At 41.3% G+C, this 25,853-nt stretch overlaps 4 protein-coding genes across 10 annotated transcripts in view; 1 reads left to right on the top strand and 3 right to left on the bottom strand.

The window, feature by feature from the left end:
* Window positions 1–687: 687 nt before the first annotated feature.
* Window positions 688–6,316, bottom strand: Septin4 (septin 4). Of its 3 annotated transcripts, none has more exons than XM_071783087.1 (9): window positions 5,607–6,316; window positions 5,064–5,240; window positions 4,646–4,738; window positions 4,277–4,442; window positions 3,983–4,133; window positions 3,693–3,858; window positions 2,984–3,152; window positions 2,223–2,304; window positions 688–1,896 (listed from the first exon to the last, which is right to left on the bottom strand). In XM_071783087.1, exons 1-9 carry the CDS (start codon window positions 5,614–5,616, stop codon window positions 1,735–1,737), a joined length of 1,176 nt encoding a protein of 391 aa, XP_071639188.1. In that variant the 5' UTR covers window positions 5,617–6,316; the 3' UTR covers window positions 688–1,734. The 3 variants fall into 3 exon arrangements, with proteins under 3 accessions (XP_071639188.1, XP_071639190.1, XP_071639189.1); XM_071783089.1 differs by having other exon boundaries at window positions 5,064–5,244; window positions 5,607–6,315; XM_071783088.1 differs by having other exon boundaries at window positions 2,996–3,152; window positions 5,607–6,301.
* A 214-nt stretch (window positions 6,317–6,530) lies between these two features.
* Window positions 6,531–10,325, bottom strand: Fbp (fructose-1,6-bisphosphatase). Its single transcript, XM_071783091.1, has 4 exons — window positions 9,999–10,325; window positions 7,993–8,457; window positions 7,536–7,725; window positions 6,531–6,822 (listed from the first exon to the last, which is right to left on the bottom strand). The coding sequence occupies exons 1-4, from the start codon at window positions 10,172–10,174 to the stop codon at window positions 6,631–6,633; spliced, it is 1,023 nt and encodes a 340-aa protein (XP_071639192.1). The 5' UTR covers window positions 10,175–10,325; the 3' UTR covers window positions 6,531–6,630.
* A 1,830-nt stretch (window positions 10,326–12,155) lies between these two features.
* On the bottom strand, window positions 12,156–25,171 carry LOC139815855 (probable cytochrome P450 12b2, mitochondrial). Of its 4 annotated transcripts, XM_071783070.1 has the most exons (11): window positions 20,977–21,118; window positions 20,749–20,882; window positions 19,759–19,890; window positions 18,363–18,611; window positions 17,765–18,008; window positions 16,542–16,738; window positions 16,021–16,222; window positions 15,490–15,649; window positions 14,921–15,169; window positions 14,069–14,284; window positions 12,156–12,801 (listed from the first exon to the last, which is right to left on the bottom strand). In XM_071783070.1, exons 3-11 carry the CDS (start codon window positions 19,883–19,885, stop codon window positions 12,694–12,696), a joined length of 1,752 nt encoding a protein of 583 aa, XP_071639171.1. In that variant the 5' UTR covers window positions 19,886–19,890; window positions 20,749–20,882; window positions 20,977–21,118; the 3' UTR covers window positions 12,156–12,693. The 4 variants fall into 4 exon arrangements, with proteins under 4 accessions (XP_071639171.1, XP_071639170.1, XP_071639173.1 ...); XM_071783069.1 differs by having other exon boundaries at window positions 20,749–21,063; XM_071783072.1 differs by lacking the exons at window positions 19,759–19,890; window positions 20,749–20,882; window positions 20,977–21,118 and adding an exon at window positions 24,888–25,171.
* Window positions 22,805–25,853, top strand: part of Gluclalpha (glycine receptor alpha 1) — a 40,232-nt gene continuing 37,183 nt past the window's right edge. The window contains exon 1 of one of the 2 annotated variants that reach the window (XM_071783080.1): window positions 22,805–23,402. The gene's annotated coding sequence lies outside the window, so the exon portion shown is untranslated. Of the gene's footprint in view, window positions 23,403–23,625; window positions 23,648–25,853 lie in introns of those variants that run through there. The other variant, XM_071783081.1, reaches the window with a different exon arrangement.

Below are 25,853 nucleotides of genomic sequence, written 5' to 3' on the forward strand. Positions count from 1 at the left end.
CGCCGGAAACGATAACCCAAGCGGAAGTGACTGCGCGAACGGTGACTTTCCGCGGCCGCGTCCACCATTTTCCGTCCGACGATCGCGGCGCTGTTACCTGTTGCCTTTTCGAATTTCTACTTCGACGCTGTTGCGGCGCGTCGTCATTTTCGTAAAACGTGGTAAAAATTCCGCGCGCGGAAAGACGGTCTTCGCGCAATTTCGCCGAGTCGGACGACGATTGAGATGGGACGGACGCTAGTGCGTATGTGTGTGAAAATCTCGTGAATATCGGAGCCGGACGACGAGAGAGGATTCTGAGAGAGCATCCCCGGAGTGGCCGGACAACAGGCGTCGTCGACATCGGCGAGCCAGCGTCGCGAAATATACGTGGCACATCGAACGGTGAGTACGAAACTAGAAATTTTGTTCGTTAAAAGTTTTACTCCTTGAATTCAGTGGATTTCTAAGGTTGGGGTGTATTTTATGCCTTACGCGAGTAACGTAGGGTTAAACGCCGAAGGCGACGTAAATTTGGCGACGTACAATATTTTTCTGCTTTAGCCAATTTTATCATATATGTTTATTCTAAATATAAATTAAAATGTATTTTTTTTCTTTCTTAGTCGATTCCTTTAAAATAAATGACAGAAAGATATTGGAAGGGAAAGCGAAATGGGACAGAAATAGCAATAAAGTTCAACATAATTGTTGAGACTCGAGTTGACCGTATCGTTTTTACGGTATAATGTGTTTATTGTTACAAAACATCTACGCATTCCTTCTCACAAGAAAAGAATTTAAACAAAATATTAAAAATCAGTAAAATAGTGACTGTGCAAATCGCGGATCTTTGGTTTCTCCAACTGAATTTATCTCTCACACACACACACTCTTCTTATAGAATTCTATATAATTATGGATTATTGTGCGTATATTTAGAACGTTAATTCTAATTAATACTTTTCGCAATTCTTTGGCATACACTCGGGACTCTAAATCTGATACTAGCGTTAAACGATAAACCAAACGGGAGAATCTTCCATCGAGAATCTCAATGCTTATTGTGCGATCAGTTATACGACGTCCGTTTTGCAACGAACACGCGGTGTTACATACATATATATCTCCCGATAATTTCTGATACGACTACGCGTGTTTATTATTTGTATAAATTAGCTATGCACGTGTATAAGTATAAAATACATTCCGATCTCGCGTATCACTGACGTTAGCGGTATTGAGTGTAGTCGACAGATCTGTACAGGATTCGATTTGATCGAATATTCGGATAAGCATCGGTGAATCTTTGGCAGTTCTATTACTTTGTCTACCCTTTCGAACGGTGATAAAAGATAGCACGTGATCGAGAAGAAATTAATGATCTTAATAATTACTTTTAATTCTACTTCTAATTCTTCTAGATACAGACAAATTTATTTTACTCGAATTTCAATTAATCGGCTTTAATTTTGTTTATTATATACGAGCGAATATTTAATAATAAATATTAATGAAATATTTAATAATGAATTCGCTTCTATACTTATATTCTATAATTTAGAGCAAATGTAATTTAAAAATTTATATAATTTCGAAAGTTAGAAAATTTATACTAAAGCTACGATCTCGAGAATTATATGTAATGTCAAGATGATCTGTCGAACGAAATATGTACAGATCTCTCGGGAGGGTAAGCCCTATACATTCCGGATACACACATGTATCCCGAGAATAATCTACGCTTCCTACGCTTCAAACGTCTATAATACTGTTACGTTTCTTGTCCACATCTGCGGAATCGAGATCATTGCCGAGGCTACCCACGCGGCCTCGCAATCCGACACCGCCGCCGACCTGACCGGTCGCCTTGAGCTTCTCTTGCATTTGCGCCAGGATATCTTGCATCCTCCGTATCTGCGAACGTGAATCGATGATAGCGAGTGGTGCGAGAAAACATTTCATAAGAATCGAATTAGATTAGAAAATTGAATTGGATTAAGCTTTTCAGGGACATATATGTACGTTTGATCCTTTTTTTTTTTAATTCTAATATTACTCACAAAGGAAAAATCGAACCACATGATGAATAAGTATTAAAATATTGAAAATAATAAGTTTATTTTAATATTAAGTATTAAAATATTTACGTCTTGTAATTGCATGGTAAAAACTTTACTTTCTGACTAAAAAAATGTATCCCTGAAAAGTTTCAACGCGCGACCGTTAAATTGCGTGCTCACCTCCTCATCTTTCTGCAAAAGAAGTCTGTCCGTGTCGGATATACTGTTCTCGAAGTGCGGTCCGGAATCTCTCTTCAGTTTGCTGTAAAAAAAGAGACGAGAGGCGTATTTTTATTCTCGATTATCCGAAAGGGGGCTACGAATAATCTACGAAATGCAATCGAAGCATGAGTTATATGGAAGGTTAAAGCCATAGTGGTGTAAGTCAGATTTTTTAAAATATTGAGTCGTGTACATAGATGCAATTTATGTATTGTATAGATTGCATCTATGCACACGAGTTAATAGATATTTAAAAAAAATTTGACTTACACCACTATCGCTGCTTTTACCCCACCATATGTTAAAGCAATACCGTGCAATTTTTCAAAAAGTATCAATCTAAAACGTTCTTCAATTTTTACTGGACAATATAGAATTTATATATAAAATATTCCAACTATTCTCCACTGAACTATCATACCGTTGGAACCACAAACTAGTGTGAATCGCAAACTAGTTCGAAACTATTGCTGGCAGATGCTTTTAATAATCATGCAAAGCGTACAGGGCACTCGAAAGCGTATCAAGCTCTTCAAAGAGCCAATATTAATAGTCCATTACCATTTCGTATCTCGAGGAAAGCTCTTGAAACGCAGACTAGTGTAAAAATAATATTATTCCGAAACGCGACACTTTCGAGACACCCCGTACGCATTGCGAACGCGCGATAAGCGCGTCCGTATGTATACAATACCTACTGGAATGCAATATTTATTTACATGCGTAAATACCTCCGTTCCCGGATCGCTTGCTGCGAAATTTGAGAAATACATTGGGCCCGAAAATTCTCGTAGTGAACGTCCTGCGTGACGTCCTTTAGATCTTGCATGTGCGTCGATATTAGCATCGTCCTCAGTTTGACGAAGTCACTGTGCTTCGGGTTCTCGACTATGATCAATCAGAATTGAAATGTTAAAAGATCGGCCGCCGACATGCGAAAGCCGGAGGTACTTTAAAATGCATTCAGTCCCTCCTGCTTTCAAATACGCCGATTGGTTATAATCGCAGAAGGCTTAAGCCTCGGGAGCTCTTTTATCGATTAAATTTCTAATTGCTTTTGATTCGGCTTCTGCTTAACGATCTAATTGAAAAGTCGCGGTATTCTTGTAATAAAGGGTATCGAGTACGTGAAATCCTTGTTCTGAATTTCGATTCCTTTGACGTTACCGCATCGAAGTGCACTCTCGGTTCTTTCAAATAGCAATTGTTGACGGAGATTTATCTAATAACGATCATTAAAATCGTGTTCTTTGGCTGGAGCAAATTTTGTTGCAAATGTGAAATTACAATCGCGCAAATTTTTCTATTAAAAATTATTTACGTTACAAATTTTTTTCCTCAACGTTATACTTACCTCGCACGTAGCTCATGGGAATTAGTACAATCGAAAAATTATGAATTGTATGTAGAATATATATAAAAGTTCACCTTCCACTACGCCCCACGGATACTGCCGGCCGCGAACTTTCCTTCCGGCGACCTCCAGCACCGTCGAACTTCCGACGACCGCGAACGGTATACAGGCCTTCAGCTCCTTATCCTGTTGCTTGAACTCCTCGTCCTCGTCGCTGTCGCAATCCGGGAATTGGTATATCTGTGCGACAATTACGGAAATTAATTAGCATTTGCCGCGCGTCGTAAGAAGAACGAGCGCTGTTGCACGTATCAGGAAATTATAAAAGTTCGCATTACTTTACGTCAAGAGGAAAAAGTCAAACCTGAATCTCGTGTTCCTCGATGTCCGCCAAAATGCGCTCCTTTAACTTTTTCACCTCGTGAGTGGTTAAAGTGTCCGCTTTCGCGATTACGGGAACGACGTTAACTTTCCGATGTAGGCGCCTCAATACCTCGAGATCGATCTGCCTGAGGCTATAAAGAAAGATCGGTATTCAAATTAAGGATTGTAATTGAGTCTGATGTATAATCGCGCTCGATATTATACCGCGGGGTGAAAATTATCTTTAATCCTGTAAATGAGAATATATGATGGAGAGCTGGATTATATCACGTACCCGTGGCCGTATGGTGGTATAAAGTACAGACAACAATGTACCCTGTTATCTTGGATATTTTTCCTATTTAATCCGCTTTCGTCCGTAAAGTACTGGCGAAACTGCTCGTCGATGTAAGCCGAGCACGCTTTCCACGTATCCTCGCAATTTACTGCATCGCCGAATCCTTGAACGGTATATCGTTACTTATTGAATTATTTAATAAAGTCGTATCGTTTGAATTTTACGAAAAATCAATATCATTATTTATCCAGCAATTTTACGAAATTCACCGTGATTAATTCAACGTGTCTATACTAACAAGATAATATGCAGATGATAAACTTGTTTAAACGTGGAAAATAAAATAGGCTCGGCGATATTTCTCACCTGGCGTGTCTACGATCGTTAAGCGGAGCCGAACGCCACGCTCCTCTATATCCATTGTCTTTTTCTCGATAGAGGTGGTCTTAGCCACCCGCTCTGGAAGTGAACGATGAATATTTATCGACTCCTCGAGATCGTGGGCAGTTTACCCACGATGTAAGCTGATCAAATATTTTTCGCGTGTCAATAACTCGCAAGAGGCACGCGGGAGGTTTTTAGGGCAAGACTATATCCCGGCGCAGTGGCGTTATATACGTCCTCCCTCCTCCATCGCGATTAAACGGTGTCATTGTTATTTCGATTGGCCGCGCATATAATTTCAGAGGGGACTGACAGGGCTTTGACTAGGACTAGAGGACTGTCTTAGTTTTCGCGAGGAGATCGCGTTTATGGATGAAATTAAAATGAAAATCACACGCACCCGCCGCATCCGGAATTCGCCGGTCCTTGTACAGGTCCCCGAGGAAGAGGCTGTTTATGAGCGTCGACTTGCCGAGACCGGTCTCACCCAATACCATCAGGGTGAACTCGAAGCCCCTCTTCACCGATTTCCGGTGCACTTGCTCCGGCAGCGTCGCGAAGCCGATATAATCCCTGTCTTACTGAGCGAAACAAACGGTCGTTAATTTCGCGACATATCAATACCTAGGTAAAATTTCTCTCGCCGTCTTTTATACAGAGACAAACACTCGATAATTAATAAAGCGCGTTGCACGTTTAAATACAAAAACTACGAACATATATAGAATTACGTGCGAGCGCGATTGCGTTTTGATTTTTGGCTGACTCATCGACTGGTAAACGCGACGCATGTACGGCGTCAATAAATGCATAATTTACTACATGTATCATAGCGAAGCGAGCCGGTTTCCCGACTCGGAGAGAGAAAACGAACAAGACAATTTTGCGACACTTTCGCTGTTAAACACGCGACAATTTCTATTTAAATAAAACGTTTACGTACCACCGGACATTATGGCAGAATCTAAGGGCGCTTCCGTGGGACGACGAGCATAACGGCAGCCAAATGTCGACCAAAACGTACTACGGCCGAGGGCGGCTCGCGCTCATGAATGCCTCTCTTCGTCCGTCCGGCCTCGACTTGCGCTGGCGCACTGTCGACCGGCCGATCAATAGTCGGTCGTGCTCCTATGATGCATTCCGGGCTGCACGCCGTGAAGAGGTTAAGCCGGAGAGAGCCGGGCGTGCGTGCAGAATAAATAGCAACGTTATCAGCGCCCGCCGTCTCGCTTAACGGTTATACAAACGGAAGAACGGAAATGATATAGTCCGACATCGGTTAAGCCTGACCGATGACGCGATGCTTCGCGCCGCTCGCATCGCGCTGCATTCACGCCCGGCAAGTGATAAGTACCTATACGGCGCTCGTGAAAGGAAAAAAGAAAAACTGTCACGACGCGCCGTCTCTTATCGTCACACCGTGCGCGCCGATCGAATTAGATTGAGTTCCTCGAAGAGATTAACGAGATCGGTGCTGCTAACGCTGTTCCCCGTGACGGTATTTCTTAACGGTTTCATCAACGTCGCTTTTATAACGAACGCGGATGATTTATTTGCATTCACGTGTACGCGCCGAATAAATTAAATAATCCGACGCGCTAACGTTTAGCGTATAATTTCAGGTCTCCGCGCGAAACATGATGAATTTTCGGATTTACCGGATTTGCCAACAATCGGCCGTAATTATTCGTAATGGCCCTGTAAAAGCGCCTGATGACATAGGATTTATTACATTTCCGCGCTGTTTGACTACAATTTTGATTAATTAATTGTTATTAATTATTTCCGCCGTGGTATTACTTTTGAGCGATAACAAAATTATTCGAACATTTAAATTGAGGGGTTTGATATAACAGCTAATACGTAATTTAATAAAAAAATTAATTTATTGTAAAATGTAAAATAACAATCCGTATAAAAAAGATATAACGCTCGATTATTGTGTGCTTGGAAGAGATTCTTCGTTTTTATCGCTCGGCCTTATTTTTTATAAACGCCATTACGTCGTTAACGTCGTCTTTCGAGCCCAAGAAAATGGGCGATCTCTGATGGATGGTCTCCGGAACGATGTCCAGAATATCAATTTTTCCGTTTGTCGCCAGACCGCCGGCTTCCTTGACTAGGAAAGCCATCGGTACGCACTCGTACAGAAGTCGTAGCTGGAATTACGAAATTAATACAAATAGCGCATATTTATTGATTTGACTTTTGCGAAATTTTCATGCTTTAATACGCGAGATTTAATATAGATGAGAAGTACGTTTAAAATGCGTTACATAATGCATGTAATAAATTGTAATAAATTAAAGTCTAATAATAAGTTAATTATCGGTAAATACGTTCTCTTGAAATTCTGACCCCGGTATATCGGCCTCTCTGATAGAGAGCTGCAATCGTGTTTACCCGAGTGGATAATACGCAAAGTCCGATAATGTTTTACAGAAATTTACATAGAAATCATGGGATGCCGCCGCGCGGGTCAGTCCAAGTTAAAACCGGATATATATTTATACCGCGCTTAGATAAAATAATTTCCAAAGTCCGATACTTTCCTGCATGTTTATCGGATAGATGGTAGCGTAAACACCTGTTTATAACGCAAAGTTACAGGGTTATTTTATTACTCAATCCGCGTCTGATGTGTAGTGATAAGCGCATCCGATAAGCGCGAGATCAGGAATTTACAAAAAAATTGTTTGGCAATAATCGGAGAGCGAAGAGAGAATCAAGAAGATAAATAGGATACGTATTAACTCGAAATATGTCGTAATATACACCGCTTATCGCTATTTGTCTCGATCTGTCTTGTTCTTTTTCCGTACCATATAGATAGTTGGTTCAATATAAAGTTCAGAAGTCGTCGTGAAATTACCTTGCCGTTGGGATTGCTCTTGCTCGCGGGATACAAGAAGATACCGCCGTACTTAATCGTACGGTGTACGTCGGCGACCATGGAGCCCACGTACCTGGCACTGTAGGGCTTTCCGGTTGCGGGATATTTCTTGGAATGTACGTACTCCTTGATAGACGAGTCCCACGTGCTCTCGTTGCCTTCGTTAATACTGCAAATAATCGTACCGCGATTTCAGTGCGGTCAATAACGACCGAGAGAGAGAGAGAGTTTCGAAAGATGTACTTTCGCCTATAAAAAGTCAACTTGAACTCAACATATATCGACTATCTTATCGAATTCGTGATTACGCTGACGATGTTAACTGTAACTCGCACATCAAAAATTGTGCACCGAATATATTTCATCCCGCAGCTTTCGTCTCTCTCTCTCTCTCTCTCTCTCTCTGTCTGTCTTTTCCCTTTATTTTTTATCATACCTATATATATTGCCTCTGTCGGGCATACGCATGTTTTTCTCGGTCAGTATAAATTCTCCGATGGCCGGATCGTACATGAACCCATTAACGCCACGGCCGATCGAGAGCACTATCATAGTCGCCGAGCCGTATAGAGCGTATCCGGCCGCGACCAAGTTCCGTCCCGGTTGCAGCGCGGCCTGCAGCGTGGATTCCCCGGATTGTTCGGATTTTTTGTAAATTCCGAAGATCGAGCCCACCGAGACGAGGCAGTCGATGTTGGAGGAGCCGTCGAGCGGGTCGAAACACACGATGTACTTGCCGCTCTTCTCCGTTTCCACCTCGATAGCGTGCTGATTCTCCTCGCTCACGAGCACGCACGTGGTGAAGGATGACGTCAGCATGTTAATGAAGAGCTCGTTGCTCAGGACGTCCAGCTTCTTGACTTCCTCACCCTGAACGTTGATATTGCCGGCGATGCCATACCTGATGGATGAACAGGGATGCGTCGTGCGTTTAATAGCTGATTAGTACACCCAAATAAGCATTGCATTACCGATTCAATTAATTATGAATGATTTGGGCTTGAAATAGTTTGAATACGCGATAAACATATATGATACAAGTAGTTTCAAATATTATTTAAAATAAAAAGCTTTTTGAAAGTTTCGATTATTTTAACAATTATACTATATTATTTTATACTTAAAATTATCAATACATTTACATCTAAATATATTCTTTATTTTATAATCAGATGTAGACAGAAATTTTTAAGAACTTTGAACGTTTAGATATCGACCCGTATCTAAGAAAAGACTCTCTGGGGGCTTAAACCTTTCAAGAGAGAAGATTTTCTGGTTTTAAATGATATTTGAAACAGTTCGCGAATCTTGATGTGATTAAATTGTTTTGAAATTGAAAGAAGTATATTGGGGAAAAAGAAGCACTTATTTAAAATACTGGGGCAAATGTGCAACATTGTCTTTTGGAACATTTTTCAATAGCAAACACGTTAAAGAATATTGTAAAATTTTTATTTAGAAAATAAATTATAGGATTGTTAGAAACGTGAGGTAGATAATTTATTCAGGAGATAATATGAAAACATTAAGATAATAATTATTCGTTATATTATCCAAGATTCACGGACTTCATTACAGCTATCTAATCTTAATTCGAGGCACAATCTACATCAGTTTATTGATAAGGGAAGTTTGTTCCGAAACTTCGATAGAGAGCGACCAGTCATGAAATTGTTTTATTCATGTCGCTGCGGTGTGTGCACCACTGTAATAATGGGAAATCATTTATATGTTATTTACATGCAAGGTTACAGAATTGTCAGGGCGTAGAGATTAATGTTTACTGGCGTGTATTGGCAGCTTGAGCACGGTAAATGCACGGGACTATACCGCTGCCGAATACATTTGAATAAAATAGAGACGAGCGCCGGTTCGACAGCAAACGTTAGCCTCAGTTACGATACTGCGGAGACTTTACACCTACGCTGTACACATATATCTGTATACTAGTTCGAGTCTCCCTCTGCCGCGTGCTAAATTCTGACCGTTGAGTGCCGCGTGAAAATGTAAAACCGCACATGTAAGCTGCATCCGTACACCGGTTATAACGTATGAAAGTCCTCTATTTGTTGTCGCAAAGTGATTTTGCAACTTTTAAACCGTGGGGAATATTTGCGCAATAAAACGTACAGTCGCGCGTGAACCAGCGTAGTTTCGAACTCATGAAGATTACAAATTATAATTAGATTAATTTGAATATCTCGTAAAGTGTCTCTCTATTTCAGCTGTTTAAATATGCCATTAGAACGTCTAGTTTATGAGATCACGAAGTGTTTTTGCACTTCTCTCGCGCTGATCCTCTTTCGCTTATTCGGCCATGCAGAAAGCGACACCGAATCGCACATTCCACGGCGTGCACTACGTTCGCGTTTTTTTTCTCTCGCAAACGTTGGCGCGAGGCTGGCTCTCGTTCAGCCTCGAAAGCTCGCAATGTTTACTCACATATTAGCGATACCGGCCTTCCTCACGGCCGAGCTGACGGCTTTTACGGCGGTCTGTATGCTATTCAGTAGCTGCGTAAGATCGCCGGTCGCCGTTGGCACCTTGCGCTGCTCCGCCAGCACGAATCTCGTCAGCGTCATGCAGTCCGAGTCCATGATCGTGTTTTCCGATGCCATCGTATAATTCGTATATTTTTTCGAGCTGTGGGACGGAACGCGAGGAAACTGGCGTGAGAGAACGAGGCTGTCTCGGCGGAGACTGAACCGACGATTTCGAGACGGTGCGTTATATAAGACCCCGGGTAACGGCTAGTCGGCGACGCGTTATCGCGACACTCGCGGCAGTGAAAGCAGCATTGGCATTCGAGTTTCCGAGCTCGCTCTAGCGAGCTTCTTCTACGAGTATCAACTATTTTACAATGCGCGCGAACGGTGACGCGTGCCCTGATAAAGTCGCTCTTCGAAGCGCGCTCAAGTGACGCGATATCATCGGGTGGAAAACGGGATACCTCTCACTTATTTTGTACTTATTACTCCGTAAATATCTATACTCTCTAAAAGTCGAAGAGTTTTAAATATCACTCAGAACGAGTGAAATGCAAGTGTAACGGAAAATAAAAATTGAGCCTGTGTACCTGGAGCGATTCGCCACTCTAAAAAAGAGTAAAAATTGCGCTATAAATTAGAGTGAAAATCGCACTCCATTTGAATGAAGATCAGTGTCTGTAGAAGTGAGTGAATTATGTCACTCTACACAATTTTGAGTGAAAAATTTCATCCTATTAGAGTCATTTATCAGTCGATCTTCAGTGAATCGTGATTCACTATAGCTTTAGAGTGAGATCGCACCATCACTCCAGTAGAGTAGCCGCTCTTAAAATTTGAGTGAAAAATTCACTTCTACTTTATAAGTGAATTTACTCACGTTAGAGTGACAACTCTCTCTTGTGGAGTGACACTAGCGCAATCACTCTAATATATTATTGGCGAAACCACTCTATGACATTTAGAGAGTACAGAGAATGCAATCAATACACGGATTTCTATCTGCGTTATTCATATTGTGTAAAATGAAGCGTGGTAATCAGTGTTAGAGTTTATTTTTCTGATGGTTTAAAGTCAATTTTCACCGGGAATATTCACTACCATAGATTTACTTTTCCACGTTTTTCTCGCTGCACAAATTTGTTATTTTATTCATTGACGCGTGTATGGTTAAATTTTATATACATATCTATGTATATATAAAATTTGTAGAATTAAACGTGGCCACGCATTAGTTGGTCACACGCGGATTTATAAAAGAGTAAAATCCCTCGAAAAACCGATAATCGCATAAAATAAGCGAACAATGACGTAGTTAATACGCAAATTTTATTCGGCAGTTGTTTCGTTGCGTTTTATCTTACCCGCCTTGCTTTTCCCGCGCATTATTTTCATCTCTGTAACATATGCAAATGTATTCGGTTCTGTTACGTATACACGGTTCTGTAAACGAAAACGAGATAGGCTTGAAAAAAAAATTAAATATTGCAGATTCACACATGCACGCGGCAGTATTCTATTATCCGGTCGTATTATCGAGGTCGTGCGTGTAAACCGGAACTAGGTCGCATTAAGATTCGTTTCGCCGATAATGCATTATCCTATCGCGTGGAAACGTGAAGTGTCGCGCGTTATTCGACATAACGTAAGAATGATTTTTATTGCTTCCTATCGCAAAAGCGTAAATCGATTTTCCTACTAAACTCGCACCCGCGACATGCACACCTACACGGAGCGCGCGTCTTGGAATTACGACCTATTTCAAACGTCGTGATATTTCAAGCCTATTATGCGGTTAATTCAAGTTCAAATTAATTTCTGAATGCGTCGCGCGATAGATAAGGCTGGTAGTAGTATCGTAGCTTTGCTATAAATACTGTTATTACGTTGTGCGGCATAATTAAACTATAAATGGCATATAACGAAATTAGCGTCGCAACGACGTTAGATCGATCGAATCGGCTTCGCCTAAATAATGGCAATTTATCGGTCTACGTGTACGCGGTGACCACCCTACGTTGCAAATTATGCATTCTTTTTTCCTCTATACATTTTATCAAGAATCTTTTATCAGTAATATGGACGATAAATATTTGATGAAACAGCCACCGACTGTGCCTGATAAATATTTTTAACTTTATTACCATTAGCATTACAAATAGGTATAGGTATAAATAAAACAGCATCGCATTATGCTTTCCCAAGGCTATCATAAATAACAGATAAGTATAAAAAGGTATTGTACATTGGTGTTTGCTAAAGAAAATTTCAACAATATGTACAATTTATATCTCTCGTATTTTTATGCTATTTAGAGGCGAGCATACACGTGCATACACACCTGCACACTCGTGCTTCTACACGAGTTTGCTAAAAATTTGTAGCTTTTACGCTAAAAAATTCCTGTAAAATGTCGCGCTCTCTGTCCTCGGGCGTAGATTAAAATTGTAAGAATTGTGGTTGGCCGATGGCATTTTCTCCACCTCGGTCGGGCTTCTTTGGGTCAGATGCTCGTACAACCGGTAACCGTGCCGACATTCGTCGTAATTATTAAAGAGGAAAAATCGCGCAAAACGTCGGCAGGACACTTTTCTGACCGCTTTCTCCGTGAAACATGTGGGTATAGTTTTCGTGGGAAAATTTGTGACGATCTACAAATCGACGAGCTTGAATCGCATCGGTGACACCAGCGTGTTTATAAATCGGCTTTCGTACTCGAGCGGTCCGTGATGCCATTCGATCCGGAAATTTCGTATGACCTAAATAAAACAAAAACGCATCTCTCTATAGTAAACTCCTTTCGCAATTTGCATCGCGCGCGATCGGGGGGAGTGATATGCAGGCGTCGTGTTCTCGCGGCTTTTCCGCCCGGGAATCATTTCGAGAATCTGCGATTCAATTGAAAAGCGTGGTTCCGCGAGACTCGTAATTCTCACCGGAGGATTAATTTCTGCATCAAAAGTGTCTGGCGAAAAGTCTCAAATGTCTAATTCGCGTGCGAAACAAATGTTTTAATGTTAATAAAATACACGAGGGTATAACATATTCACAATATAAATCGAAACATTCATATCCGAGTACTTGACGATAGATATGTTTGTGGATATTAACCGGAATTAAAGAGAGTCATTTCTGTTGATGTTCGTGCCAAACTGTCGTGTCAGAGCGAATTACGGAATCACGCTTCTCAATTCTTTATGAGGAGAGGAACGGCGCCAACGGGGATCCGCGCAGAATATTTAGTTTTCCGGGAATTCGTACTTGAGCGCAACATCGTTATTTCACTGCCATGCACAGTCACGCGTAGTCCGACGCTCCAAGAGAATATGCATATTATGCAAGCGTGTCGTCTGTTTCCGTTATTATCTCAGCATGCGATATACTTTTTGTGCGCGCGCGCTCGTTTAAACCTTTCAACTTATTAAACATCTGCGCTTATCGCGTATGAATAAAACATCGGTGAAAAGAAGAACGTAGTCCTCCTCGCGAGACTTGCGAGTGAATTAAAAACAAACGTACAAAAATCAGTTTTTCCGCGCTACATTCATTTAAAAAGGAAGTTTGCATTCGCTTCGGTTATTCGCGCGAAAGCGCACGTGAACAAGTGAAATGCGGTAAGATTAATAGAACATCCACTAGACGTAATGGTTGTTTTCTTCTATTTCTTGACAAATCTTGTAAACGGCGGACAGCGAAAAAAAATCACTTTATATTAAAAAAACGAAAGAAAAAAAGAAAATGTATTTATTAATAATGAACGAATTTGTTGACGAACTGATTGGCATTGTAAGTTGATCTTGTCGAACGAGGTACGAGCATGTAATATTAATCGATCTTTATCAAGACGTCTTAACCGTTTTGCTCGAACAAATTTAGGACACAGTCGCATTTATTCTTGGGTTGGCACTGTTACTCTCCTAATATAAGACACGTTTATTTCGAAATGGAAATCCGGTTATCGTTATTCGACTGACTGAATCCCGCGGGCAACAGAATTGTCAGCAGGACACGAGCAAGTTTACGAACTGTCAAGAGTAACGTCTCGAGCTCCATTTCGGCGAATCGTCGGCCGATGCAGGTGCGAGGGCCAAATCCGAAAGGCATGTACGCGAAGGGATGCGCCTCCTTGGCTGATGGAAACTCCGTGTTATCTCGCAACCATCTCTCGGGAATGTACTCCTGCGTTCGCGAAAACTCCGTGGATTCCTTCGCGATCAGAGAGTGGCCAGCAATGACATCGGTCTAACGGTATAAAAAGAGAGAACCACTGAGAATTCATACGTCTGTGAAGTTGGCCCCCCTTTTTCAAAATTCATTGATGTAGGATGTAGCTTATTTCGCGACATATATACCTGATAAACTTATGACTTTTTTGTACAATTCAGAGTGAATTTTTTCTTTTAACAATATACCTATAACGCTCAAATATATTGATAGTCTTTGAATTAAGTAAACAAATGGAAATAATTTTTTGAGGACTTAGATTTCGCGAATGAGTACTAAAATTATATATTTTATTTAGCTCAAGGAATTAAATAGAATTTAAATTAAATAATTATATTTATATAATCATTAAATTTATAAAAATTACCAATTATGATATAATAGAAAAATAATATTCGATTAAATTTTGATTAAAAGAAAATCGATTCCAAGTTCCTTGAAAAATCCGAGTTTATCAAATATATTATATTTAATAAATATTATTTTTAACTGCGTTTTTGAAATTTTCATAAAACATTTTTTATCGGTAAATTTTTTTTAAATATTTTAATGAAATGGTATAGATATGAGTCATTAATTAGATATATCTATTGATATCAGACGAATCTTAGACTCTAATTATAAATAACAAATTAGAAAGAAAACGGCACGTACTCCTGCTGGTATTCTATACCCTCCTATGCAAACATCAGTTTGCATAGTTCTGAGATTGGCAACAGCGATGGGGAACAATCGAAGGGATTCCTTGATGCAGGCCTTAGCGTATTTCGTACGATTTAGGACGTCCTGCGTGACGGGCGATGTTTTGTCCGGTAACACGGACATTACTTCTTCCCGCAGTTTTTCTTGTTTCTCTGGATTATTCGCGATGTAATACAACAAGCTGCCGGACACGTTGCCAGTCTGTAACAAGTCGTTACTTAATCAAGTACAGTCCCACTTTCAGAATTTTGATATAATAGAATTCTTTCTCTTGCTCTTTCCGATGCATTTAAAAAAAGATTTTAACAGTTAAATATACAAAAAATTATAGAGCTTTCAAAGATATACGAGATGCCATAGTGTAGCAATTTATTTTAAAAATAAAAAAATTTTTTAATTTTAATCAGAGTCGTTTATTATTTCATTATTATTATGTTCGTCGAAAAAGAGATAACGAGATTTTATTCGATAGAAGATCGAGCTATTAAAATCATTTTGAAGAGTTAAAATCTCGCACTTACCGTATCAACACCAGCCGTTAGCATATCGAGCGCCATTACCTGTGCCGTTTGCTTGTCGATACGCAAAAGTTTCTGTAATATACTACGTTCGCCCAGATCCGCGCTATCGCCCATTGCTTCGTACTTCGTCTTAGCTCCCTCGATGTGTTTACTGGCAATTCTAAAATTCGTAGATAAATAGATCGTAAATAAAATTATATACGCAAATACGACGAGTCGTGTTTTCAAACTTGTTACATGCAGAATGAATTATGCGCGAGCGAAAAATGTGGAGGTAGCGGTAACGCGTAACTTCTAGAAGTAAAAGTAACTGAACGGACGTAAAACGTTAAATTCTAAGCAAGAAGTAATTAACGTGACATGACACACGATACATTATTGATAACTAACTTCGCGACACGAGAATGTCGAGGAAACATATCGAGGATTACGGTAATGACGATGTGAAGTAACAAGTTCGCGTATTCGCGTGGGAGTTTGCGAGTAATATGCTGACGTAGTAGTGTAACGAGTATAAGTTTCAATATTTACCCATTAAGCGTATCCAGCACACGGAAGAACTTCTTGAGATTCCGTGTATTGTACACCTTCCACAGAGACAGTAGAATTTCCATGCGGTACATGAGATCGAACATCTCGTGCACGCAATTAATCATTATTTGCGGTTCCGAATCCGCGGCAAGATTAGGCTTCAAGCACCCTAGTCGGCAATCCAGCGCGATCGAACATATTGCTGTTAATCAACGGTAAGTGATTGTCACGTGACTGCGGAGTCACTTAATATCGAAATATAGAGCGGCGTATATTTTTAAAACTTTCAGCCCGGCGCGTATCTCTCGTCGCATCGTTGATAAATGCATTACGATCCACTGGAATATACAATGCCGCAGTGCATTGAATTTGGAGTGCGAGTTAATTTATCAGCCCCATTGTTACAACCGTGATATACGTATATAACTATATTATTCTAGGTGCTCCATTTTCGTGGAGGAGCGCGAAACATCAGTGGCGTAAATATCTCCGCCGCTCGCATCACTTACTCTCGTACTTACACTCTAAGGCCCACTTTTGCAATTCGTTCTTGAAGTCGCTCGGCAACTCCAGGGTTTCAGGATCCCTCAGTGCTCGCATCTTGTCCACGAACTCGCTGGTCACCTCGCTGATCTGCGCTACGTGTGCCTTAACCGTACGTGGTTGCATCATGTGCGGATTGACTTTCGACCGAAAGTCGTGCCACAATTTGCCCTGGCTAAAAGCAGGAGAGCGCCCTTTTCAGCGAGAGACGAGATGTTACATCGTACGCAATTTATGTAGGCCTCTGTGTTTGGTCTCTCCGTGGCTCTTCGTACACTCGCTGGACTATCGACCGTACAGGACACAAGAGAGACCAGCGAGATAGAGATAGAGTGACGGAGAGAGATGAGAGAGGGGGAGGAGTATGTGAGAGAGAGAGTTAGGATAGCGATGGAGAGGAAGGTTGCTTCGTCAGCTGGTGTTCCCATATTCTGACGAATTTTCGGGATATCGACGACCTTCGCGCTTGACCATATATCTAACATACTACACTGAGAACGCCTACATTTATCACGTTGAAATCTCGAGAGCCATAATAGCTATGTTATTAATCTAACAATTGATTAAAATGAGAAATCGAATACTGTAAAATCGGATTTGTTCCATTATTACAGGACGAGGCGATAAATTTTATCAGTTATGGAATACGTATCTCAAGAATGCTTAGTCTAACATTATGCGTACAAATATTATGCGATTTGATAAATATTAAACTAATAATTTAGCATGACGTAACTTCGAAACTTGCCGTGACGTTAGTGCAGATTGTTGAAGCGATCTGAGATAAGCAGAAGAATATTGCGATTCGTAAGCTGAAAAGAGCGTTTAATGAAGTCGGGCTTCTTGCACTCTTTTCCATTTTCAGATTTTTTTAATATCTTAATAATAGACGGTAAGAATAAGAGGAAGTACAGTGAAACTAGGGCGCTCTTTATACATGTACACACACACACGCACACATATACTATCACTCATCTATCTAGCTATGGAACTTGACAATCTTCTTTCCAAGTAATTCTATTTCTGGATTTTAGAATCTCAAAATTTTAAGAATTTTTTAAAGAAATGTTTATTACCGCGTCTTTAAGAATTGTGAAGAAATACGGGATTGAGACACAGTCGTGTATCTTATATGTAGAAAGAGAAACAATTCCCTCTCTCTCTTGACAATGACATTTCTTCCAAAGCATTCTATACTGACCTTGTTGCGAGGCCGTACTGCCCATTATAGATGTGTGTCCTGTTTGTGCGATAATAGTGTAGAGTCTCCATAGCAATCCGCGTCGGCCACGCGCCTTCCACCCGATACATTTTCTCGCATAGCTCCGGTGAGAATAGAAAGATTGCCGATCTGCGGCCTCCTATCTTATCCAATTTAACGATTTCGCCGTACTGATCACGCAGCATCCGCATTTGCGTTATAGTGTCTTGTCCGCCGTATTCACCTGCATTTACGTCAATCGGTGGTCGCCATTTTACACGTACGTGAAGAAACAAAGGAAATATATTACGTTTAAACAATTGATATTGTTTAACAGGTAACAAAATAATCTTTCGAGATACAAATTGACATTCTGTTAAATAAATTATTTGTTAGTTATTAAATTATATTGCAGTTATACGTCCCATGGACATAAACTTCCGATCTGACTTAAATATCATATTTAAATTTGAACTTGAATAATCCGATAATAATAAAATAATCAATGTTTTGAACACGCTTTATGTGTGTGTGTGTGTGTGTGTGTGTGTGTGTGTGTGTGTGTGTGTGTGTGTGTGTGTGACGAGAGAACTCTTACCTATGTATGGTAGGAATCTGAACCAATTGCCAAGCAAAGGCAACGCTTTCGGTCCGGGAATATCTTTGGTCGGCCGCGCATATTGCGTTTCGTTGTTCACATCTTTCGTTTCATTATGTTCGATCGGATAAGCGACCGATCTTGCGCGACATTGCACTTTTGATGACAAACGCGAGCCATTGATCTCGCGAATAAAAAATCTGGCACGTATCATGCTTTTGACGCTGGATACCTTTCGATCTGGTCGTTCTGCAAAATTATCCACAGCTATATATACATTCGTCATAAACGGTACTACCGAATGATATCGATTCAACGCATTCAATATGCATGCAGTTACATTTTGCGATTATTTACGGCAACGAAACCATGTTTATTCAGTAAATATACGACTCGGAATATTAGTTCAGACTAATGGAAAAATATCACGTAGCCGGCACGTGGAATTTAAGGCATACGAATAAGTGTCGAACTTCTCTACACACGTCGTAGCTGTGAAAAATGAAAGACCAAGATCGGAATTTTAATCTCGAGTAAGAGATTAAAACACGGTGGAGGAATTACTGCGGCGGGGTACATTACGCTACTTGATGATAGAAAGGTTAATTTCTTTGGCTGTGCCGCGTACACTTAAAATTGCTGTTTGCGGGCGCAGTAAGTCTGAAACGAAGAAAGGATCGACAAAATCGAAGGAGCCTTTGAAGTTTCAATCAAGCGTAGTTTAATTAATTCATTAAATGGATAAGAAACTATTTTGTACCGTTCGAATTTACTCCTCTATTTCTATATCAACATTATCGTGTTGATATGAACAAGGCGAAGCTTATTTAAGCTCGAAATTGCTTTTTATCATATAAATTACGATTCTAATTAGATACATTGTAACGCTCTCAGCCAAAGGATTAAAAACGAAGGAGCGACCGCGCGATATTTACAAGGCGGTCGTTCGTCTTGGGCTAACATTCAATTCGGGCGTTGTACGGGTTGCAAAGCACGCGATAGAGGGATTTTTTTCCGGGAGATATCGAGTTATGGTCCCGGAGAGACTCGGCGCGCTGCCGCCGCTGGACCGAAACACGCGAACGCCTCTATATCGACACACGTCAGCCCACGTTATTATAGCACGAACGAGTCACGACGCCGATGACGACGACGACGACGAACCGAACGCCCCGTTTTTCACCCTCTCACCGCGCTCGTTTCCCGTCCGACATTTTCCCGTCTTAGCTTAACCCTCAGATGTCGGAAATACTTTCAATCCGGTGAGTGACGAAAATAGGTCATATTTCACCCCTTCTGCCCTCCGTGGTCGCCCCGCGCGACAGGTTTGTTATTACAAGTTCCAAATGCAGGAAACGCCTGATGAGGCAACTTCTGCCGTGTAACTTTTACCTACCGCGATCTTTTTCTTCCCTTTTTTCCTCTCTTTTCCTCCTCCTTTTTTTGTGTCGAATAAGAATGACGCAGTCTACCTTCGAAGGCTCGAAGCGTCTCTTAATGAGGTGGGTCGAACTAGTCAGCATTCACACTTTATCGACAATTATATCTCGATATTATTTGCCATGCGGAAATTTAGTATCTGAATTACAAACTAACTAACTAATTTGACCTATGCGCGATTCCTTTCATTGCACGTTCTCGGTCATATCAGTTCCAAATAGAACTCAACAACACGCGAATGTTTGATTTTGGTAAAATGCTATGGAATAATGCTAACGAATATCTACTAGCCAATAAATTTGTTCATACTAGCAGTTGACGTGCACGATATTGTTGAACTATTGCAAATGCAGAATATAATTGCCCAGTTGTGTAAACTCGTCCGCTATAAATGGTGCACTTTTGTTTTATCTTATCATTACCGTTAGAAGTAAAATATGTAAAATATTTCCATGTTTTTAACATCACACACTGAGAAAAAAAATATAAAAAAAAAAAAAATTATTAGGTGGCTCTTAATAGCATTATTTACTTAATTTTTACACGTATTTATTTAGAATTAGATATTTGTATTTCAATTAAATAAAAATATCTAATTCTAAATAAATATGTGTAAAAAGTAAGTAAATATGCTATTAGGAGCCACCTAATAAATATTTTTTTGGATTAAAATTTTTTTTTCTCACAATCAGTGCATACATTGCGTTGCATGTCTGTAAATAAATTGAGCATATAATTGGATTTAGCGATAAAATAACGAAAATTACCATAAAAAAGAAACAGATTCCGTATGTTATAAAACTATTTATCGCCCGTACAGCCCAGTACAGCCGTACTCGGGTTCGGGCACAATGACAGAATTGAAAGCAATGTGTTTGCAGTATATTATGCGGTATATTACGCACTCATGTAACACCGCGTCAATTGGGACAAAACGTGCACTTACAATCGAGGAGCGTAATCGAACAATCTTCCACGGGCGCGCGTATCTTACTTCCGTAGACTCGACGATCCCTTCTATAGACACATGCCACTTCGCCTCTCGTACCACTGAACAAGAATAGGTTTGCTTGCCTTTGTCTTCCAATGCAAACAAATTTTATTTAATTACAAAAAACTAGACAGATGGCGCGGCAAAATTTTTCATCATTGCACAGGTGTCCATTTTACGAACCGTTTTGTTCTACTGATTGTGAGTCGGAATCATTGTGACTCGATCAGATGCAGCCGTCAACGTAAACTTCCCACCGAGAGCGATTGCGATTTTATATGACCGAGTGCAAACACTCTGTGACGTGCTTGCTCGGTACGGTTGCACTTACATGCAGAAGACCGACCTGCAACAAGGCCGCGGAACAAGATTTTCTTCATTTAGCGCACAGTGGGGACGTCGGTGATTGCTGCCGCGATCGACGCGAGGAATAACACATATTGTTTTCGCGATAACTATAAATATGTCGTAGAAATGCTGTTTTCCTTGTTATTGTTTTTCCAGTGATAGTGGAATTAATTACAGATACCGGTTGATTAGCCTTCGCGCGTGTTCTAATCTTACAATTAGACTGACGAATGAAATGTTAGATATAATTTGTGTCGTAATTTGATGATAACTAGTATTTACGTTATCTTTCATCGCATTAGGAGCATGACGAGGATTTTTGACGAGCAACTGTACCGGATCTTCGTAATGAACGTACGACGAAAGCCATTACGGTGATTCTTCGTAACAAAAGGGTTAATCGTTGCGTTTTGCTATATAGTTCTCTCTCCTTTTTTTCTTTGTATCGACGCGCAGGACACAATAACTGACCGAGTTCTCGTACCCTAAGCCCTAGGAAAAAGGTATAGATAACAATAGGTAGATAACAGATATTGAAAAATTTCATTGCACACATTGTATTCGCGATACGATGCATCTTAATACAATATCGCTTTGTAAAAAAATAATGAAAATATCGCATGAGATGAATGCTGACGTGCCTGCGTAGTTCTGAAAGGTTATCGCGTGTATTTAAGAGAAACGCGCGTTGGACGTTTAATCTCGGCCGTGAGCTTGCAATTCGCAGTTAGCACGCGACGTATAATAAAATGACTTCTGACACTTTGATAATGTAGATGCCATAATGCAAGTTTCCGCCGAGGGGAAGGATAATCTAGGCGCAGCGATATAAATTTTCGTTAAGAACGCGTGTCTGCTCGTTCAAGAACCGAAACTCGATCAAGAATCGCGTGGCAGAAAATCTGGGACAACCTCATGTATTTTTACGTAATCCCTCGTTCCTTGCACGAAATTCGTCTACACGCGCTTATACAGAGAGACATACATCTGAATTAGCAGAAAGATGAAATAATAACGGGAAGAAAAAGAATTTTTTCGTAAGATTATTCTGATATTGCATCATTTTCTTGAAAGAATCATTATTTTTTTCCGTCATTGCTATTATCGCTATTATTATCGTTATTACACCGTAACATGTTTTTTAATGTAATTAAAAGGACATTTAAAGGAGGCGTGCATTGCCATCATTACGCTAAATTAAATAATGTGCGAAAAAAAAAGCAGCGAGGATATCTCTGCGCGCACGTCCGTATTCATTACAGGCGTGAATTCACGTTTGGTCTCTCATTACGGATTTTCACACCTCCGGTTGGCTCGAGGGTGAGAACCGGGAGCGAACGAGCATCCCGTAAACAGGTATGTGCCGATGGCTGGAAGTGGCCAAGTTTCAGGTCTAATCGGTTCAATGGCGATCATAATGACAGTGTTAAAAAAGTCGACATTCTTAAATATTGAATGAATATTGGGCATCCCTAGATATTCGAACAAAAAGCAATGTCGGCAGGAATGCCGTGGCCGAGTTTGTCATAAAATTAATATCGCGATCGCAATAATCACGAAAAACAGTGTATTTTTATTCGCATAAACTTTTATTAATAAACTCGCCAGGTAGCTAGGTATATTTCAATTATCAATGGCGCTATAAATGTAACTCGTTGGCTCGGACGTTCTTGGTGAGATCGGTGACGCGATGTTGTGGTACACGGGGATGTTGGGACCGAGAGGAGCCGGTGGCGCCGACGTCGTCGTCGTCGTCGTCGTCGTCGGTAGCGGTGGTGGTAGCCGGCCGCAGCTGCGGTGGTGGCAGCAGCGCAGGAAAGGCTCGCGAGAGAGAGGCGAAAGATGTATAGAAAATCTGGCGGCGGGCTGGGCGTCGCGGGGCGGTGAATGACGTCACGTTGCTAAAGCGACGCAGCAACGCGAGGCGTCTGCGTGGGTCGGTTGGTGTCTGGGGGTCCGGGATCAATAGCGCCAGCAACCAGGTAGTAGGTATGGGTGCATGTAGCTTTCTCCACGGTGGCAGTCCAGGAGACGAACCTCGCGAGGTAGGACACTTTACGAGTCGAGCGAGAGAGAGATAGAGAGAGCGAGCGAGAAAGAAAGAGAGAAAACGAGAGAGAGAGACAGTTAGATAGACAGAGAGAGAGAGGGAGAGAGTTCGGCGGCCTGTTAGTGTCGTGCCGGAGAAGAGCGGCGCTATGCCAGCAGTAATCGAGCGCAGCAGCGGGGTGTCCAGCGTCTAGGACTGTCAGCCTCTCCAGGTAAGGGTCCAACGACAGCCTCCGTCCTGTCAACGGCAACGTGCCGTTGGCCGCGAGCGCGGCGCGCGAACTCTCTTCCGGATTTCGGTCCCCGCGGTGCGACGTCCGCGCGAGAGAATCGCGTCTCGGGGAATCCCCGGGACTCCCGCGGGACTCGGGAGTGGAGAAAGAGTTGAATGGGCGCGCGATAGGTCGTTTTGTTGTAGGCGGCGTGTAAGATCCAAGTGGCAGCGGACTGCGAAGAGGTAGATAGATAAATAGACAGATAAAGTAAGAGGGAGAGAGAAAAGGAAAGAAATAGTAAATGCGAGAGAAGGCTCGCGGGGACAAGTGCAGAGATAGATTGGCGAATAGATTGGATAAGTATGCACGCACGCACGCATGCAGTTCGGTGGGTGACACGGGATGGACGGGTAGAGGTTGATAGATGGACCGATGGACCCGATGGGCGGATCGACGGCAACGCCGAAACGGACGGGACGGACAGATAAATATGGGCAATTGGCAGAACGGAAAGACGGATTCGCAGATATACGAACGTAACGGAATACGGACGAACGGATTGATAGATCAATTGCCCGAATCACATTGTCGAAGATCGTAAAGGCGAAAAAATTGTATTTCGTCGTAAATCTAACCGCGGATAAATATATCCTTTTTTTTTTTAATTTTTTCGTGTATTTATTTAACTGCAACAGCAAATAACGAATATTGGGGTACTGATCGATCCCTTAAATGTTCACTACATATCTGTATCTGTAAAGCTAAATCGATGATAAAATCAAGAGAAAGAGCGAAGGCGAGCAAAAAGAATGACATTTCGAGATAACGGATATGTACATAATTCTGGGACAGGCTATAAATACTTAGATTTTTATCACGCGCTCTATGCTAATTCCGTTTTTCCACCAGATTTCGCGTAATGATAAGCATGACGTATGTACATTTCGCCATTAAGGTTGCATCAAGATTGATAAATTGCAGGGATGTGTCAAATATACGATGCCATTAAACTGCGGCGCGGATGCATTTTCGAGCGCTTTATTTACCCTCCATCAAATTGGCTTTTACCAATCGATGACTGATCGCGTTGATGATCCCTGATTTTGTGCGATAAGCTAATCTGTCGCGGATGAAATCCACGTATTCATTTAGGGCATCACTCCGCGATAATGACGAAAGAGATAGAAATGCGGACGGCAAACTAACTCGGGGAGGAGACCAGTACGTGTCGTAAATCGTTCGCCTGCCCCTCTCCGCTAATCTACCTGCATGCTCTTCTTCTTTTGTCGCCATTTGTCAGCACCGGTTACCTAAATTATGAGTTATGGTGTCCGCGCGTGGTCTATTCATGTAGCTTCGGTATGAAGATAGGGTCTATTAGATCTCCACAGAGGAGATCGATATACATTCTTAATACACTCGCGGCAAATCTTACACTCTGACACTCGAAGCGATTGGAAAACATTTATTTCAATTACTTACATAGATTGCTGCAAGTTTTTCATAGCTCTTCTTCCTGTCACTCGTTCCTGTCGCGCGAATCTCTGCGAAGAATACGACTCTGCCACAGAATTTTCTTTTCCGAACGACGATAATTCAGTTTCGTGATATTTTAGATATCATGAATTACCAATAAAACTGGCAGAAGCCGCTCGTTATTGCGCCCGCTGGCAAAATGCTAATCCGTTAACGATACGTGTTAGCGAAGCGAGGGTAATGCGATAACGAACGAAGATATTGCGCGGCGATAAGGGTGGGCTCTTGTTGTGCCTTCCCCCGATGCCGCGAACGCGACATTGACATTGCTGATACTGAAAAGGACCTCTTGTTACGTACTTGTCTGCTCATGCACTTGTTTGCCTTTCGCGTATGGACCTCGTTAGCCGCAATCACGCTTAATCCATTCTCCTCCCGCGTCCCGCCATCCAGGATGGAGTCCACGAAAATCGCGGTGACGTACTTCGTCGTACAATGTCGTACATATATCGCGCTCGTCAATTACGGATGATTTAAACAAAGAGGCCATGCGTAGTATATTAATACTTCGGCGGAAATCATGAAAATAACGAAGATTGATGCATCGAACGTGCAGCAAATATTTGCACCAAGATTCATCCACGGAACACTTTAAAGACGTTTAATTCTCTTCTCAGTTCCGAGACAGTCACGCGGTAAAAAAAAAAAGTATTTAAACGGAGATAAATCTTTGCTTAGGTAAGATAGATTGCGCCTTGCGTATCTTTTTGCAAACCTCTGGATATTTTTTTAATTAAAATTCAAAATTATGCGCATATCTGAACAACAATGTACAGGAGAAAGGGTGTAGGAGCGAGGAATTGACCGCGAAGCATTCAAACAGCCGATTAAGGTCTCTCAAGTGCTCGGAATCTGTGGATATCCCGGAGCTTGAGGCTTCGGGGTCGGGTCGGCTGTAACGCGGGTCGGGTT

This window comes from Temnothorax longispinosus, chromosome 7 (assembly GCF_030848805.1).
Source record: "Temnothorax longispinosus isolate EJ_2023e chromosome 7, Tlon_JGU_v1, whole genome shotgun sequence".
NCBI classification, from domain to species: domain Eukaryota; kingdom Metazoa; phylum Arthropoda; class Insecta; order Hymenoptera; family Formicidae; genus Temnothorax; species Temnothorax longispinosus.

Coding starts and splice junctions, on each gene's coding strand:
- Fbp (XM_071783091.1), bottom strand. CDS start 10,174: ATGGCATCGGAAAACACGATCATGGACTCGGACTGCATGACGCTGACG. Junction 8,458..9,998: donor AAGGCCGGTATCGCTAATAT/GTGAGTAAACAT, acceptor TTCATCCATCAG/GTATGGCATCGCCGGCAATA. Junction 6,823..7,535: donor AGAGCAATCCCAACGGCAAG/GTAATTTCACGA, acceptor TCGTAATTCCAG/CTACGACTTCTGTACGAGTG.
- LOC139815855 (XM_071783070.1), bottom strand. CDS start 19,885: ATGCTGACTAGTTCGACCCACCTCATTAAGAGACGCTTCGAGCCTTCG. Junction 16,739..17,764: donor CAGTACGGCCTCGCAACAAG/GTCAGTATAGAA, acceptor TCCTGCTTTTAG/CCAGGGCAAATTGTGGCACG. Junction 16,223..16,541: donor GCAAAAGTGGGCCTTAGAGT/GTAAGTACGAGA, acceptor GTTGATTAACAG/CAATATGTTCGATCGCGCTG.
- Septin4 (XM_071783087.1), bottom strand. Junction 4,739..5,063: donor GCGAATTCCGGATGCGGCGG/GTGCGTGTGATT, acceptor GTTCACTTCCAG/AGCGGGTGGCTAAGACCACC. Junction 1,897..2,222: donor TTTTGCAGAAAGATGAGGAG/GTGAGCACGCAA, acceptor TCACGTTCGCAG/ATACGGAGGATGCAAGATAT.